At 38.9% G+C, this 18928-nt stretch overlaps 1 protein-coding gene across 1 annotated transcript in view; it reads left to right on the plus strand.

The window, feature by feature from the left end:
• The window catches only part of LOC139731325 (ras-GEF domain-containing family member 1B-like), a 128851-nt gene extending 117517 nt beyond the window's left edge, over positions 1–11334 (plus strand). The window contains exons 4-14 of the mRNA XM_071642214.1: positions 2049–2138; positions 5073–5150; positions 6299–6387; positions 7279–7420; positions 7882–8046; positions 8525–8596; positions 8996–9194; positions 9710–9789; positions 10167–10361; positions 10794–10917; positions 11258–11334. Coding sequence (XP_071498315.1) covers positions 2049–2138; positions 5073–5150; positions 6299–6387; positions 7279–7420; positions 7882–8046; positions 8525–8596; positions 8996–9194; positions 9710–9789; positions 10167–10361; positions 10794–10917; positions 11258–11334 — 1311 coding nt within the window. The remainder of the gene's footprint in view (positions 1–2048; positions 2139–5072; positions 5151–6298; positions 6388–7278; positions 7421–7881; positions 8047–8524; positions 8597–8995; positions 9195–9709; positions 9790–10166; positions 10362–10793; positions 10918–11257) is intronic.
• The last annotated feature ends 7594 nt before the right edge of the window (positions 11335–18928 follow it).

Consider the following 18928-nt stretch of genomic DNA (forward strand, 5'->3'; position numbering starts at 1 on the left):
GTGCAAAGAACCTTGGCCCATTGTGTATAAAGTTACCTATATTCAGCTGCACTGCTGGTCTTCTCTATACCCTATTAATAAAGTACAGTGTCTGCCATGGCTTGATTGACTTTCTATTTTCTCTACATAGCCATCAATATCCTGTCCTTTGGTGATTTAATTGTCGTACCATGCTTTGGCTGCTAGATTTGGTGCCAGTTTTGTACGCTGATAATTGCTGATCCAGGTCTGGTGTTGATATATCGGTAATCAACCACAGCTTTGAATTGGAATCCTTCTCGCTTTCCACACTGACATATCATACAGTGTGGGGGCATGGGTTGTAGTAAGGGAAAGTGTCAGCTTTGTGGTCTTGAGTTTGAATCTCAGGGGAGTTTAGGAAAAATGAAAACTTGACCAATGGCCTAGTTCTCATATTGTCATGATGTCATAATGGAAGTGCTTAATGACTCTTGTGTTTATTTGTAACGTGCAGTAATTGTGGTTTGTTGAGATTCTGATAATAGTGATGAGCAATACCTACATGTAGGTCTCTCGGGTCAGGAACTGAACCCAACATATGACTTCCACCATATTTAGGGCATATGATACTTGAGATGACCGATTCCTAAAAACAAAGCATTTTGGTTTTCCTATTTTCTTCTCTCTTGTTGTAGGCCTATGTCTCTCGCACTCGTTGTTTGGCTAACCTAATGGCATATGGATTTGTTAGTGTGAGGTTCACCTGTGTAGTTCCTGTTTGTTAGAATCACAAAGATTCATCCAGACAATTGACAAAGGATCGTAATGGTGCCATTGTCTCAGGCTGTGAAGTTCATAGAAACGTAGTATTCCTCTTGATCTGTTATCACAGTGAATGCACAAACAGTAGAGTAATATTGTGCAATTGAAGTCTTTGTTTCAGTGCCCCCTTTCTTTTTTTTTCTCTCTCTCAGCTGTGACTAATCTTGGGCATCAAAGAACTTATGATGCCCTCCTCGCAAATAGTCTCCAAACCAATTTTTTCCTTTTAGACATCTTTTTACTGAAGAGCAGAGTACACTTACACTGTATATCTCCTCCTTTTTCTTCAATCTCTCTCTCTCTCTCTCTTTTGGCATTTGTTAACTTTTAACTTTTTATATACCATCTGGTACCAAAGAAATGCATCTTCAGCTTTTTCTTTTATTATCATTATTATTTCTGAAGTCTGAAGCCACAACCAGCCAGTAGCATCCTTGTAGTATGTGATTCTCCAAAACAACCATCTCCCACTTGGACCATCATCTCCTGGCATCCCTCATCAAGATGGCTCAGTGCCTGCACCGGTTGCTATGACAACAAACTTGAGAGGAAGGTCAGGCGAGGTCAAGAATGTGGGTGAATTCCTCCTGTCAAGACATTTCTGGAATGTGTTGATTCAGTCTCCCTCCAAATCTGCATTTGACCCCTTCTCTTCTGGGGCCTGGATTATGTTGTAAATCTTGAGGTTGTAAAAACAACTCCCTATTTGTTTGAGTCAGATCAGCCTTTTACAGCCTTGACTTTTATTGTACATGTATCCATCGCTTCTGCTTAACAATGTAATCAATCATGCGTGTCTCCAAACGCCAGACTGCATTTACAAAATCATGTTCAAGTAGGAAAAATTTCTGTATGGCCTGTCAACAAAAGGGTTACAGATGTTTGTTGAATTTTCTGCAAAATTTGGTGGAAAACCACAGAGAAACACACAACTTGCAAGAAATTTGTCAGCGAGCTCAGACGTGGGTTTGTGGACGCTGACAGATTTGATTGTGCACTCGTGGGGAGTAGCGGGCTGGTTGGAGGTTTTTAGGCTGGTAGTGTGCTGACTGCTGCTTTGTGATGAAGGATACCACTGGTACACCATTTCAGAGGCCTCGTTCTTCTCATGGCATGGCACAGCTTTCTGCGTTGATTGTCCCCAAAATCAACCGTCGATTAGTGAGTCTCGCATTGACTGTTCTGCAACTTACCATTCATCTTTTTTTTAAATACTTTCAGCACTTTCATTGATATGTCTCTATTGCTTTTTATCTCTTCTCCAGGCGTTGGTCTACCAAGATGGCATCCTGGTGTCTGGTACGCTGGAGGCCTTTGTACAACACCTTGTTCCTACGGCAACGTACTATCCTGATGTGAGTAGAAGAAGATTATTCCTATCCATCTCAAGCCTGAGACCACAAGACAAATTTGCTGCAGCAGCAACAGCCAGAAAAGAAAGAAAGAAAAAAAATTGTCAAAATGAAATCAGTGATTGATTAATATTTTGATACAAAATTTTCCCCTTATATTTTGATGGAAATCAAGTCAGGCCTACAGGCTTTTTTCAATAAATGCATATGTTTTGCTTATATATAGATATATACATGTATAAAAAAAGAAAATGGGGAAGAATTTTCTCAGTGATGTGACTACATTGCTGTAGCTGTGATCAGTCATGGCTATGGCATGCTGCATCCATGAAGTATGTGTGTTTTTATTTTTTGTTTTTCTCAGTTGAGTTGCGTTTCTATTTTGAGGCCTTCGGGCTGCATTATTGGTGCAGCCAAGCAAGACTATGATGTCCAACCTCCGTTGATTGTGTCGGTGGTTGGACCTGAGCAATCGTGTATGGTTAGGGAGGGACCCCATAACAAACGACCAATAGAGCGAACAACAACAAATATGGTTGCTATTAAAGTGGTTGTTCAAAGAGACATATAGAATTATTGATGCTGTCAACTAATGATGAATTTGGTCAAATAATTATAGTCTTTAGTAGTGGCAAAAACATCAGAGATTTTATTGTCACACTTGTTACCCTGCCACCCGTTCAAAATATCCAGACCTGGAATAGCACTGCAGGAGTCAGTTTTTATACTGCAGCATGGGGTAGCTCAAGACACCCTAAAACTGAATCTATGGCCCAATTATGGTGTTGCCGCAAACCTAGCTTCCTCTTTTACAACACAGGACTGATTATGTATCAGACCTAGAAATGAATAGTATACTATTCAAAACCTGTGAAAATTGGATGAAAATAAAATATAAAATGTTTATTCCTGCAAAACTGGTATTAATTGTTTGGCCTGTTTGCCTACAAATGATGTGATAAGTTTGCCCTGTGTAGGATCACTTGGAGAGGGTGGGGTAAGACTTCTGCCCTTGTCATTCATCAAATCTGAAGTGGCAGATGTGGCAAGCACTCCTGGTTGTGTGCAGCCATTGTGCCTCCTTTCATACTCCCCACAATACACCCTCCTCCGTCTGTCCGTGTTAGGCCACGTGTGTCTCACTCCGGCACGCTTCTTACCGCCCTGTCCTGATTATGTGATTAATATCAAGATGTTGAGAAATGAAACTGACTGAAAGAGGTAATATGTGCATGGAAGGGGCTGCTGAACTTGCCTCTAGAACAACAAGTGTAGTTCACAAGGGTTGGTTGATTATTATCATCATCTACCCTTCTCAGCTCTTTGATGTTGTGGAGAGATACCCATACTTGAAAGCAATCTGCATGGCCTTTACAACCAACTGTATGATTGTGATCTTGTCAAGCTTGGTATTTGATTTGATTCAAGACACAGTGATGATGTCACTGCCCACTTCCCTGGGGAATCCCTGAGGGGTTCCTGCCACCAGCCCCTCCCCCCCCCCCCCAACCTTTTTTCACTTTCCCTTTTCCAGTTCCGATCACTCTCTTACTTCAAGGCATCCAGCTCATTTCACATCTGGTTCAAACTTCTTCAGAACTTCCCATGACACAAGAGCTTTGCGTTCATATCAATGAACCGCACAGGGACATACACTTCCTTATGTGGCATATACACGCTGTACAGTAGTCTTTCCAATTTGCAGAAGGATTCTACAGAATGTTAATGGGAAAAGAAAGTGATAGACTTTATCTTGCAATTCTTTAAACCTCTGAATCCTTCATTCTTCACACTGGCCAAATGTAGGCCTAAAGCTTGTGCCATTGCTGTTCCAATCAGTTCCAGTGTGAACTAACCTGCCCTGAAAATAATTATGTGAAAGGTGTGCACAGTAGCAAGTTACTGGGTTTGTCCAGAGCGGAAGAGGACGTTGCGGCTCAGTGTCGTGTTTCACATCCGGAAATTTAGCCTTCAATTATAGTCCCCGTGTGGTTTAATTCAGTGTGACCACAATCAACGTCACAGGGGCTACTTGGGCCAAAAGGAAGGTGCATATTACTGGCATAGGTTTCTATGGAAATGGTGTTTGTTTCAGTCTAAACTTGTTCAGAAGGACAATGTGGCTGAGAGGGAGGAATATTGGTGTGTGCATGACATGATACTTCATGCATGCTTGAACACAGAAAACAGGAGTTTCAACGTGGGAAGCACACACCTTTCTGTAAATGAAGACAAAGCAAACACAGCATCAAGTTCTGATTCCCATCATCTTTTTGTCCTTCTATTTTTTTTAATGCCACATTTGGGGAGATATTGTTGGCTGCATCAAAGTAAATGACCTTTGCTAGCACACAAAACATGTGTCATAAGTTCCAAAATTTAGTCTTCAGTCCCACCTGGTGTTATTCTTAAGATTTCTTATGAGTTCAATAGTGATAGCTTCTACACTGATCAACAGGAATGATTCCTCTTATGTAATGGATACACTATTTGATCACGATTGTCAAATCTGCTCTTATTCTGTGAAATTTTTGCTACCAGTAAGAGTATCTTGTGTAAAATGCATTTTCCTCTTGGGATATGTGTATGTATTACACCTGTACATATTTGGATATTTGTGCTCGTGGAGATACGTGTATTTAATACTATGGAAACAATCTATTTCCCACGGAGACTTTTGCAGCCCTTTGAATGTAGAACACAAAAAGTTTTTGTGTACACAAACGCCCACATATAGCTTCATTTTTTTTTCTCTGTGATTGTTGTGCGCAGTGTAGTGTAGTGTTTTTCAGCCTCTAGGCTCCCTATGCACTTGAGGCATAGTATTGAAAGTCATAATGTGTAACAGCTAGGCATTTAATAGGAAACATTGTGTATATATGACGATGACTAATGTTTTGTTACTTCTTCCCTCTGAATCTCTCTTGTGTTGGACAGAGGACGTACCTGTTTGCCTTCCTTCTTACATCGAGGCTTTTCATCAAGCCACATCAGCTCCTGAATGATGTATGCCAGGTAAGAAGTAACACCCAAACTCACTGCTTTCCCCATTCCACCCCCCGCCCCCGTCCCTCTGAGAAAGAAGGAGGAAAAAAACACCATTATTGACTGAATTACCGCCACCGGTTCCTCTGTAGGCATCCATAAGCCATTGAGTTGCCATGGTTGTCACGGACGGGTATCCTGATCATTAAACGGCAGAGGAAACTTTTTGGTTTGATTTCCGTGACTTCCACTTCACGTAACAATATCAACAACAACTATCAAAAAAATTAAATGCTTGCCAAGTGCACATATAGAGACACAAGATTCCTTTTCCCACCTAAGTTGGAGTGTGTTTTGCATGGAAAGAAATCAATTCCAGCAGGCCATCACATCCCCAGGTATGACCGATGGAAAAAGCATGAAATTTGCTTTTATTCGTCACACATGGCATCATAAACGTCAAAAAGAATTTCAGGCAGAAAATGTGATTTAGATTATTAATATTACTGCAAGATACTTGTTTTTGCAATAACAGCAGTGGTTTGGCGTCACGGCCATAGCTTCCTTCCTTCTTGCTTACTCTTTCATATCCAAGAGGCCGACTATGTCAATATTTGTGTGGGACTGACTAGCAGTTGTGGTTTCATTTCAACCGAACTGTGGTGATGTTTTTCTGCTTTTCTTACCTGATGCATGCAGTTTTACGTAAATTACTGTTTGCACAAGTGGCTATGGTGCTATTGTTTCCATGGACACATTTGACATCATAGATTCTGTTTTCCACGACTATAAATTGGTGCTGTTTTCTCAGTCAGCAGTCATTTGAACATATCTTTCCAGATAGGCAATTATTGAACTGTTGGTACATTATCCATTGTCTACCCTTTGGTAAGTTTCTATGGAAATGGAACTGATTTTACAATTTCTGGGATTTTTCTCAAAAGGATGTCATCATTGGTATGAGATTGACACAAAATGTCCTATCACATGCGCTATTTTTGTCTGTGTGATCCAAGGTAGGGGCTGTCTTTGAGACAGTTTAAACAGTGTGCTATAAAACAGACACCATTCCACTCAAAGCGCAATGTGTGAGACCAGATCTGGATGAATGTATACAGCAGCATTGTGGACTGCAGTCACATGTCTCATTGTTTATCGTCCATGCTTCTCCATTGCAGGTATGCATCAGACAACAGCGGTTGACATCCAAGGACTTTGATCAAGAGGCGATCAGAAAGTTTGGTCCAAATCTTATGCAACTCCTCAGGTAAGTTTGTAACAGCTAATGCAGAGTATTTTCCATTCAATCAATGCTAAATGAGTTGTCTCTACAAGTCAAGTGATTAATTCTGTATGGAGCTAATCTTGGTTTAGTGCCATGCTGTGGACTGACTACTCTACTTTGTAAAATACCACTATCCCTTTGAAGTTTTCCCCGAATCACGTTCCAATAAAAGTGATATTCCCTCATTATGTCTGTAAATTCCATGTCTGTGATGCCACATTATGGGGAAAATATTGAGGATAAAAGTTAATCTATTCAGACTCTCCAGCAATTTTTATCAGTATATAACTGTCATACTGTCAACTGGCAGCATAGTTGCACGGTTCTTCCTGTGGACTGATGAGGACCTCCAACCAGTTTATACCATTTCCCCCTGGGGTGGATTTTTTTTTGTCTCTGTTAAGTCTGACCTTCATGTGTCCGACAGGGCCCAACCTTGCAGCGCCATGTGACCTTATTTGTAGGAAACCAGTGATAGGAATGGGAGTTGGATATAAAGGTCATCACTTTTCAGTTTGTTCTTTTTGATACATTTTGTTGATGTATAGAAATTTGTAATTCTTTAAAAAAAAAGAATGTGAAAAAAAAATGTGGGACATGATTTTCAAACCTGGTCTGTTGTTGTTTGTGCACAGACAACACTTTTGTATCAGCACTAAATAGGTGTCTCCTGCCAACATATCCAGGTCAATTAGTAGGATGGAGCTGTAGAACAAGACACAATGGTGCCAATTTCTCTCTTTCTTCCTGTGTGTAATGATCCTGATATTGTTCCTGCTCTATTTGATTCTAATTTACTTTTTGCTTTGATTGCGATGCATTATTGAGTAAACAAAAACAGAATCTAAAAAGTTTGTACGACTTTCTTTTCAGTGAGTGGACAGAGACTTTCCCCTACGACTTCAGGGACGAGCGCATGATGAGACACCTGAAGGATATCACCCAAAAGTGCATCGCCATTGACCCCACCCTCCGGAAGAATGCAGGACAGCTCATGCAGGGGTTAATCAGAAGGGTGAGTGCCAGGGGAGGGGGTTTATGTCTGGGGATCATTTTGGCGCAGGTGGGGGTACAGGTAGTTCGTCATGTTTGGCGTCTAATGAATAATTACTGTCAGGTGCCTGTCCTAGATAAGTGGGGTTATCTAGATAAGTGGGGTTATCATGAACTTCCCTTGCATCGTAGTGCCTACCTATTGGTATGATATGTATGGTTCTTAAGAAGTTCATTGGGGGTAATTATCGATTTTTTTTTTTTTTTAAAGGGAGGTGTAATGTGTGAGGTTGTAAAAAAATTATACCAAGGTTCGCTGAAAATAACAAAAATGTTCTTTCAAAGGTTTTGCTGACTGTAAGAAGCATGTAATTCAGGTATTTCTTAAGTTTGAAACATGATGACACCGTTGTTACATGAAACAAACCAGTGCAAGCTTCTTCATGATTATTTTTTTTTCCTTACATGATTGCATCTCTCTAGCTTGCCACATTGGAGAAGTATGAGGATGTCTTGGCACGGGTGAGCACAGCAGCAGCGGAGCGCATGCACGCCTTGAGAGCGAACCCTGCCTCCTTTCAGATGAACGTCATGGACGTCTGTCCCCATCCTCATGTGTTAGCACAGCAACTCACCCACATAGAACTGGTAAGACACAAGCTCTCATATATGACACAATTCATTCACTCTCTTATTTGCATGCTTTCATTCTTTACTACTTGTTTTCCAGTATCACTTTGTTTGTCACTCTTTGTTTCTTTCTCCCTTCTTTTTCTGCCCTGTTTTGCTCAGAAAGACAAGATATAGAGTAATTAAACAAGTTAAAGAGAAACAGATGATTTCAAATTAATGACATGAAGATCTCTGCTTGATAAAATGAATAATTTAAGTTGTTGTTTTGATGCCAAGCATACATGTATATCCTGTAGCATCTATTTTGTGTGGTCTGACAGAAGAAAAAAAGAACTTTTGAAGTTTTCTATTACTTTACCAATGTATTATGTAGGGAATGCTACATATAAAAAGTTGTGTGTTATCATGCATTTGATATATTTGCATTCTGCTGTATTTAGTGTCATTTCTTTTATGCCTCAAGTGACATGAATGCCTTGGTTTTCTCTTACAGGAGAGATTAACGAATATTGGGCCAGAGGAGTTTGTGCAATCGTTCATCAAGCAAGGCGACTCAGACAGTACGGTGAGTGTTGATTTTTGTGGCAATGCCTTTCTCAAACACTTTCACTTAGTAAGACCTCTGAAAAGAAGACTGTATTTGTTATTTGTTTCATTATTGGGGTCATTTTCCAGTTCTAGGTGCATAAATATTTGTCTTGTCTTATTTTTGCAAAATTGTTCATTATACGCTATTGTGTTTGTCTGTGCACAAAGTCTCCAATAAATAAGACTTGAAACACTTCTCAGGTCAGTATAGTTATGAACATTAATGGGCATATACAACTCGTCATGGGTATTCCACTCATTTATGCAAGATTTCACACAACGAACCATAAAGGTCCCCTATGCAATTGTATCATTAAAGAGACATTTCCTTTAGCCATTGCTAATCTTAAATGTATATGGCTCTCTTGATCAGCAGCTGAAGTTCCAGGACCTGAAGAGGACCAAGAACCTCGAGGCCTATGTGGAGTGGTTCAACCGGCTCAGCTTTCTCGTTGCCACCGAAGTCTGCATGCACATCAAGAAGAAGCACCGGGCCCGCCTCATCGAGTACTTCACCGACGTCGCCAGGGAGTGCTTCAACATTGGCAACTTCAACTCACTCATGGCCATCATGTGTAAGTGAACTTTCTCCTCAGTGTGCACTTTGTCTATTTTTCTCTTTGTCTGCCTCTCTTCCTTCCAGTCTGTCTGTCTGTCTGTATGTATGTACAATTGTATGTATGTCTGTTTTCTTGTCAATGTGACTCATGTACATTGCTAGAGTTTGGATGCTTCAGTGTATTAGCTGTTTATAGTTTTGTCCCAGGTGTTAAAGTTCTACCGTTTATCATTAAAGTCGCTGCCTGCTTTTTGACCCACTGTGTACGAGCTGTAGTATCAGTGTATAAAACCCAAGAGAAAAGAAAAACAAGGCCTTATCCTGTTGAGGACGGACTGATTTTGCTATAACATGCATTTCCCATAGACACCTGCCCGAGAATTCTCAGGATTCGTCTTCAACGGGTTAAGCATGTGTTAATGGGCTAGTAATCGTATCTAGGAGAGCTAATTTGCCAAGCTGACAAGTCTGATTGCATTTATCATTGTAATCTGTTAATCTGATAAATTCTCCTGTTTCTATTTCCAACAGCCGGCCTGAACATGAGTCCCGTGGCAAGATTAAAGAAGACATGGAACAAAATCAACACAGACAAGTTCGTCGTCTTAGAGGTAAGGGCACAAGACTAGATGGTATTAAATCGACATTGTATAATGAATCAATGAGTCTTCGATTTTTTTTTTCCTTTTTTTACCTCACTGTGCAGAAATTGTATTCAGATGAGTGTCTATCCTAAATGTTCTGTACTTGCTACAAAATGATGAAATTCTGCTTAGTGGTATTTAAAGGTTCTCAATTTTGCTTGCTTAATTTCTCAAGCTGGTATTAAAAAAATCACGATGAAGAGATGAAAGTATGAAGTGGCAATTGATAAAATTCAGTAAAAAGTGTTGAATAGTGTTAATCTATCTCCACTTTTGAGATATCAAAGAGATGTCGGTTCTTTACTAAATTTCATGGACTCGTTTGTGGATTTCTCTCTCCCCAGCACCAAATGGACCCCACCCAGAACTTTTCCACGTATCGCCAGTCCCTGAAGGCAGCAATGCAGCGGGCGCTGAGTGCTCAGGAGGGCGCCTGTGACAAGATCGTCATCCCATTCTTCAGTCTCCTGGTCAAGGACCTCTACTTCCTCAATGAAGGCTGCTCCAACAAGCTGCCCAATGGGTACCTCAACTTCCAGGTGAGCGATTGGCGAGCCTCAGACTAGTTTCCCCGCTATTACAAGTATCTTACATGCATCAAAAGATCTATGTACATGGCTATTTTGTTTCCACATTTCTTAACTGAAGGTAGCAATAACACTTTGGTAGTTTTGCAAAAGTTTTGCACTGTGTCTGATCATGACAGTATTAGTAAATAAACTATGTAATTTTCAAGTTTATTCAATTAAAGTCATATCAGAATGGCAGTTCTATTTCAGCAAATCATTGCCCTGACATTCATGCTGCTTTGATTTGAGAAGAAGTGAAGGGAATTTTCAGAAGTGTTATCATAACATTTCATTGTTGAAACCTGCTCATAGAGCTTTTGTCAACAAAAGCGTCCATATCAATGTTAAAGCTGTGCATACTCGTTCTGATGGTAGATTTCATATGATTGATGCTTGTGACAGAAATTCTGGCAGCTGGCGAAGCAGGTGACAGAGTTCATGACGTGGAGGTCGGTGGAATGCCCCTACCCCAGGGACCGCCAGGCCCTCAACTACCTTCTCACTGCTCCAGTATTCTCAGAGAATTGTAAGTTAAGAAGAGGGGATCATTTCTTAGTTTGTTTGTTTTTTTCAGTTTCATATCATGGCCATCAACTCATTTACCATTTACCTTTTTGATAGTTTGAGTTCTTGATAATGTAATGATTTTGTCTTTTTGCTGTTATACTGTGTTCAATGTTTGTTTTTATAGAAGTTAATGCTTAATTTTTATGAAAGTCTTCAAAAAGCCAGAGTAAAGACATGTGAGAACTTTCTCATTGCATAATTTTGTGCATTATTCTTTCTTCCATGAGCTTTATAGTTGTTGTTGTTGTTTTATTCTGTCTACATCTAGTAATATATTCATGTTTTTTCTTTGTCTGCAGCTCTCAATCTTGCCTCGTATGAAAGTGAAAGTCCAGAGACAGACTTTGAGAAAGAACAGTACAAGTCACTCAAGTGAGTATGAAACAGGATTGCATATAATAGTGCTTTACATGTAGCTGTTTTTTCTTTGTATCAAACAAAAAACTTAATGTGATAGAAAAAAGCTCAACAAGTTTCATGAGCACTTTGTGCTATCATAGAATTTGTGTCTTGCTTTCGTCTCTTTGTCCTCACTGTTCATGAAAAGCATGTATAGTATAGCTTGTTCAAAGCATCTGATCTTGATTTCAATGAGCCATTTGATTGCACTTTTAGACAAGGTTACTTGGCATTTATTCATGGTACTGTGATGTTCAATGAATATGATCTCTCCTTTATATTCTGCAAGGAGTAATCATCCTCATGTAGCCTATAAATGTGTAGAAGTACTAGATGGGTATGTAGCAGCCAGAAATAAAATGTCACAGATTTGAAAGATCCGTCTGTTCATTATGTTTGTTTTCTTTGTCTTTCTGTAGATTGCAGTGCACATCAACAACGCCAAAGTAAAGACTGGATCCTGTGAGGGTACAGAATCTGCTGAAGCACATTCATGAGTCATGGACTGGAGGTAACATGTGGTTTCCAGGAACATTTGATTGTGCAAAAGCAATTCACAATGGAAGCGATGTGCTGAGAAATGACTCAAACTGCCGTCATCATATTTCGTGATGATCGAGGACACTGATTTTTCCAGAAAAAAGGAAAAAGAAAAAACTTTTTGGAGCTGCCTAGCGGAACTGCTCTTCTTTCATGTGAGACGCGCAGTCGAGGGAGCTTCAGTCCGCATGCAGTGATGCTTCTCCCCACAGTGTATTCATGGAGCTTTAGAACCGTAGCGTGCAGCAGCAATGGATGTGAATAGCCTGCCTCAAGTTGATGGTGCACCCAGTGGACTCACGCGTTTTTGTGAGGAGCCCTTTGCCAGCACTCTGAGCTGCAAGCACTGCCGACTGCAGAGGCCAGCTAGCATTCACTGTACTCAATAAACTCTGGAATCCTATTTGCTGTGCATGTCACTATTTGTGTCCTGTCTGATGACGTGGAAAGCGTGTTATTGTCGGAAAAAAATGCATTCTTTCCTTACATTACATTGTTCATGAATTCCTTCACTGCCCATATGTTTTGGTATCACTCCTTCCTGTTGCCCATTTATTACCGGTACTTACAGCTGCCCTGTCTCATGATTTTTTTTTCAACTAAAGCAGACGTGATTTATATCCTGTTATAGTTTTTAAATGTGAATCAATTTGTAACATTCCTCGCTGACATACTTACACTCTGAACAAAAATTACATCTCCCAGTAAGTCATAGAGTAAAAAAGGGAAGTAGATTCACATAGGGAAATTATCAATGAGCAGTATTTCAGCAGTAATGTTTTCATTCCTACAAATCATAATTTTCATAGTTTCATATGAATGTTGAAATGTAAAGGGAAAAAACAAACAGATTTAACTAAATTTCATAAATCAACCTTTCAACTTGTCCTGGTAGCAAGTTGGATTTTCATGAAACCAAACTGCATAAAGTGAGGGGGAAAAAAAGTCACATTCACAGTATCCAAGAATTCCTTCGATAGATGATAACATGTGGTATTAAAAAGCACACTCCTGGGATTTCTAGAAATGTTCCCAAACAAAACTCCAACAACAACAACAATTGCAGACCTTCATATTTTTACTAATTTATTGCATCATCAAGTGATGTCCTTGCTTTACCATGGAACACCCTGAATGTTTCCTTTTTAATTTGGGTGTACAAAACTTTGATCACATGGATGGTCGTTATAGTATAACCTCCCAAGTTGTGTGGAGTAAATTCATCTTTCACTTTCTTGCCTCTTCACCTTGTCAGGAATTTACCTTTTAAAAGTACAGTTATCTTATTTATTTTCTGTTTCCTTTTTTAGCAATGTGCAAAATGAAAGAATGTGACTTGTATGAAAAGCAGTCATGATGAATAGGTCAAATATTGATACTATGTTTTTACCCACAATTTTTTTCCTCCCATCTGGAAGTAATTTTTCCTCGTTTTGTGCTCATGGTGGCACTGACCTGTGACTCTGAAATGTGTTGTGTATAAAGTTCTTGTGTAGGTGATGAAATGAGCATAAGTTGATTATATAGCTTGTGGGCATTTCAAACAATCATCTCCTTCAATATTTAGCCACCAAACATATGCATGTGGCATACTGAAAAGAAGGCTGAAATGCAATGCCATTATGAAGATGGGAGAACCCTATCATCACTATGGTTGCTTGTAAAGGTTATGATAGAAAAAAGTAGCACACGCACACATATATACACACACACATACACACACAATTTGAGGGTGTAAGCATGTTTCTAGGTCTGCACTCCAATGCTTTTGTGTTTTTCTGCTGTTTGATCCACCCCCTCTCAATGTATCCAACTTTACTGCTCAAAAACTTCAGTCAGTGGGACTTGTGTAGTACATTCCAGAATTATCTGATGATTCTATGAGAAAAAAAATATTAACATATAAAAAGATATCAAATGATTGCCACTTAATCTAGTCTCACTGTTTACCGCCCCCACCCCCCCCCCCCCCCCCCACTTGTCCAGTAAACCAACTTTGTCAGGACGTTTCCTCCCGCCATAAATTTTACCCAATCTGAAATCTAACTCCAAACACTTGGTCCTAATACATCACGCTTGTCTGCAGTCCTTACCTATAATCCTCAGCCTTTATCAGTTGTTTCTGTGAGACATACATTGTACATGTAGATCCAGTGGGAGTTGACCAAACGGTAATTTTGCCATTCATGTTTTGTTTTAGGTGTTGAAGTGTTGTTCTTTTTGTTTTGATGTTGTTTGTCTTGGTCAGTGAACCTGACTCCAGGACCGTGGGATCTCCACGTTAAAGTCTTAATCCACATGTCGGGAAAATCATACATGTACATAGAGTCAGTAGCTAGAGAGAGTCTTATTTATATCACATGGTCTTTTCTGTTTTTTTCCAAAGGCTGAATTTTTAGAGACAGATCTAGCGATCAGTGCATAGATTTGTGAGGGCCTAGTGAAATGTGCCATATTTGCTGATAGATGTATGTTAGAATGAAATGTTACTACACTGTGTTCAGACAGGCAGGCTTCGTGTGAGGAAACAGAACATGAATGAATGTGACAAGACATTAACTGATTAGCATTATTTAACTTCAAATTGCAGAAAAATGCAACGGATATTTCATCTTTTCGTTGACGTATACTTTTCCAACACGACAGTATTTTGGCATTATGCTCAACAGTGGCAATTTTCCTTTCTTGGAGGCTGCTGTATCAGTATGAAGTAAAGTAAAATTTTCATTCCGGTCAGAAAGGATAAAAAACACACTTTCATTTCAGAATTTCACCCACACGAGTGGAAGATAACTGCCGCTGAAGTGTAATAGCATTATTCAGTTGTATTTATTGAGATTAAATATAAAATCTATAAAACATACTGTTTATCAGCAAATTTCCTTTTTAAACTCTATATTTTAAGAGTGTTTGTACAGATGTACAAAGTTGTATATATCGTTTGTACGCAGTGTAAGAATGTTGTATTCCGTCATCTTTGACTGTTCTGTGGATGATACATCCACGCAGTCGAGCCATGGCACAAACTGGGCTAAAACCTGAAGAAACCTGGTTTCTTCATTGTAAAATACATTGTGTAAAAAAAGACAAAAATTATGTGAAAATACGTCTATCCACTTGATGATATTGTGACTTGTGATATATTTGATTGGACATGTAAATAAATCAACAGCAAGAGAATACAGCACAAGCAAAGATACTGTGTAGAGTTTGTTACATTATTATTGTAAGAGGGAAGAGTGAGGAAAGAAAATTAGATTGTTTGCGTGTGAGGATGAAAAAAAAGTGGCAATAGGAAGAATTGGATTGGTTGAATGCGTGCATGCATGTGTGTGTGTGTGAATGTGTGTGTGTACTCATGATGTGCATGCATATACAATAGTAATAGGGTCTGTTGAAAGTGAGAGGAAAATCTGTGTACTTAAAATGTATTTGATGAATGAAAGTATGAGAATGAACAGAGTATTTACATGGGAGGTCGTCATCCACACAGTAAGTACAGAATGTCTGTATATTGGGCTTTTAAGTTAAAACTGACATCACAAAAACAACAAGGAATAAAGTCAGCACCAAAAGTCCATATCTGTTTACACAGTATACCTTGACTTCATCATATCATATTCTAATGAATCATAATGCAAATAATCATTTACAGTTTATACTGGTACAGCACAGCAAGGGCTTGTATGAGGCCACAGCTTACACTGAATTTCTAGAAATTCACTAGAGTGAGGATTACTGCAGTAGTATAGTGCCCCAGCGTTTCTCTTATCACATAAATTTCAGTTGAATTGTAACTCACTGGATTACCATATATAGCCTGAAATAGGAAAACAATTGTGTTATGTTAAACTTGCATCCCTGAAAATAAAAACAGACAGTGTGATTATAGGCCTGTCATAGACAAGGACAAATATCTGCTATACAGTCTATAAACTTCACCATGTATAGGCTGATGAGAATTAGGTAGGCATTAATTGCTTCCTACTTCCGTCTCTGCTGTAGATAGCTGATATAGTATCAGCCCTGGATAGGAGTTACACTGTACTTACCGGTAATACAATACACACGTGTCTGACATGGTTCACCAGTACCACTACACACAGGTTATTACACACACACACACACATGCACACACATGCATGCACACAAACACACACACATACACACACACACACACACATATACACACATGATGGTAATGAACAAGTTTAAGCCAAGTCAAAGAGAAAGTTTCCCTAAATATACACATGGATTGAGTGAATGCAGCAATATTGCAACACAATAGTAAGAGTTTGAGGAAAATCAAGACATTCTGCTTCATTTTTAATTGAATTACTGAAACTTCACCGCTCTTACATTCAAGGCTTAGTGGACAGTTCCAGCACATTTACTTTCATGTTTCACTTAATATTGACGCTATACATATACTAAACAAAAAAAAAGACAAAAAGACAAACAAGATACAAAATGAAATATACAGTGGATCATGACGAGAAAGTGTATCAGAGTACGAGATCTGCATAAAAGACTTTTCTCAATAAGATGTGAAATATGAAGGAACGGCAAAGGCAAAGATGGTTACTGCAGGTTCCAGGAAACAAATACCACTGTGAATTCATCTTGTAATGGAGACAGGACACAAAATACTGATTAAATAATTCTTTTTTCTAGTCTTGGTGACACCATCTCTAGATAAGAAGACAAAGAGTTTGTCATGTCACTGCAGAACAAGCATATAACAAACATATACAGAGAATTCTACAAAATTTAATTATTTATGAAGGACACAGTCCTTTGACTCATTATTGACATATACATTGGTATTATTGTCCCCGCCGAACGAGTTCGAGCAGGGGACTATGAAACGGGCTCCGTACGTGTGTGTGTCCGTGTGTCCGTCCGTCCGTGTGTCCGTCCGTGTGTCCGTGTGTGCGTCCGTGTGTGATCAAAATCTTCAATTTGCTACTTCTCTGTCATTTATGAGCCAATTTCGATTCTGTTTGCTTTATATGATAGCACTACATGGGAGCTTTGAAACTTCTACACAGAATTTCAGTCGTGACCTTTGACCTTGACCTTTGACCTATATTGTACATTTTGCTACAAAATGCTACTCCTTCGCCATTTCTAACCCGATTTCGATTCCGTTTGCTTTATGTGATGGCACTAGGTGAGGGCTTCAAAACTTCTACACAGAATTTTGACCTTTGACTTCTTTGACCTTTGACCTTGATTTTTTGACCTATATTGTACATTTTGCTACAAAATGCTACTCCTTCGCCATTTCTAACCCGATTTCGATTCCGTTTGCTTTATGTGATGGCACTAGGTGAGGGCTTCAAAACTTCTACACAGAATTTTGACCTTTGACTTCTTTGACCTTTGACCTTGATTTTTGACCTATATTGTACATTTTGCTACGAAATGCTACTCCTTCGCCATTTTTAACCCGATTTCGATTCCGTTTGCTTTATATGATGGCACTAGTTGAGGGCTTCAAAACTTCTACACAGAATTTTGACCTTTGACTTCTTTGACCTTTGACCTTGATTTTTGACCTATATTGTGCATTTTGCTACAGAATGCTACTCCTGCACCATTTCTAACCCGATTTCGATTCCGTTTGCTTTATGTGATAGCACTAGGTGAGGGCTTCAAAACTTCTACACAGAATTTTGACCTTTGTCTTCTTTGACCTTTGACCTTGATTTTTGACCTATATTGTACATTGGCTACAAAATGCTACTCCTTCGCCATTTCTAACCCAATTTCGATTCCATTTGCTTTATGTGATGGCACTAGGTGAGGGCTTCAAAACTTCTACACAGAATTTTGACCTTTGACTTCTTTGACCTTTGACCTTGATTTTTTACCTATATTGCACATTTTGTTACAAAATGCTACTTCCGGCGGGGACATATGTTACGCACCGCGTAATTTCTACTTTTCCTTGTTTCTTTTGCTTTCTACAAGAGGGAAGTCAGATGATCTTTCATTTTGCAAGAAGAAAAATGAATATACAGGTATATTGAATTCCTCTTTTTCTTTATATCATTGTTCTGTAGTGATGTAATGAATGTACAATGTACATTGTAGTAGTTTTCTCACACTGCGGTGGCAGCACCATAACTTTAGAAATTCAAATCTTTTGAATGGATAGTCTGATTTTCCTAAACCTTCACTGATGTGGTCTACTAATATTGCTGCATTCATTCAATCTGCATGTACATGTCTACTTGGGGAAACTTCCCCTTCAAGTTTGTTGAAATCAAAATTTTGCAACCGTTTTTGTCTCGATGTGATGATATTACAAATATTTAGTATAGTGGGTTAATTTTCATGACCAATACTCATCTTGGTACATTGATGGGTTTGTGGTCTTCAGAAATTATGTAACTTTTTCTTTTAATATTGCTATCCCAAAAAACTAGAACATAACCGAGTTTGTAAAACAAAATAGTACACTGTAATACCATAATTTTGCCTTGGTACAAACATCTTGTTAATAAATGATTTTTAAGTGAGGAATGGAGCAATGATTAATTATCCCAAATGAAGGGTTGGTCTAACATCATGCACTTGAATTAGAAAAAGGAAAGACAGACCATACAGAATCATCTTTATTTCACATTTATATCTCCAAGATTTACAAGAAACAGACACACATTACAAATCAATAACTAAGTGAAATTAATATTCTAAGTGAAATTTGAGCAATTTGATATTCAAATGGTGTAGTAATAATCACTTTGTCATTTGAATAATCATCATAAGTAGCAGGCTGATTTATGCCCATCAGGTTCAGTGTCACATATGCCTCATCCATGAAGTTCATATTACACTCCATGGGATAATGAAAGGAAGTCAAATTCTTAGTCTGGGTGTCAAAGTGAGATTTTTGGGCTGAACCTTATTTTACCTTGTTATCCTTGTTTCAGATTTTGGCAGCCACACTGGCGGCCATCTTGAATATCTCACAACCCTCAAGGATGCAAGAGTTGCATCATCCAGATTCAGATTTAGCACCT

The sequence above is a fragment of the Diadema antillarum genome, unplaced genomic scaffold (assembly GCF_040938485.1).
Source record: "Diadema antillarum isolate AM-2024a unplaced genomic scaffold, OU_Dant_1.0 seq00000368_RagTag, whole genome shotgun sequence".
In the NCBI taxonomy this organism is placed as follows: domain Eukaryota; kingdom Metazoa; phylum Echinodermata; class Echinoidea; order Diadematoida; family Diadematidae; genus Diadema; species Diadema antillarum.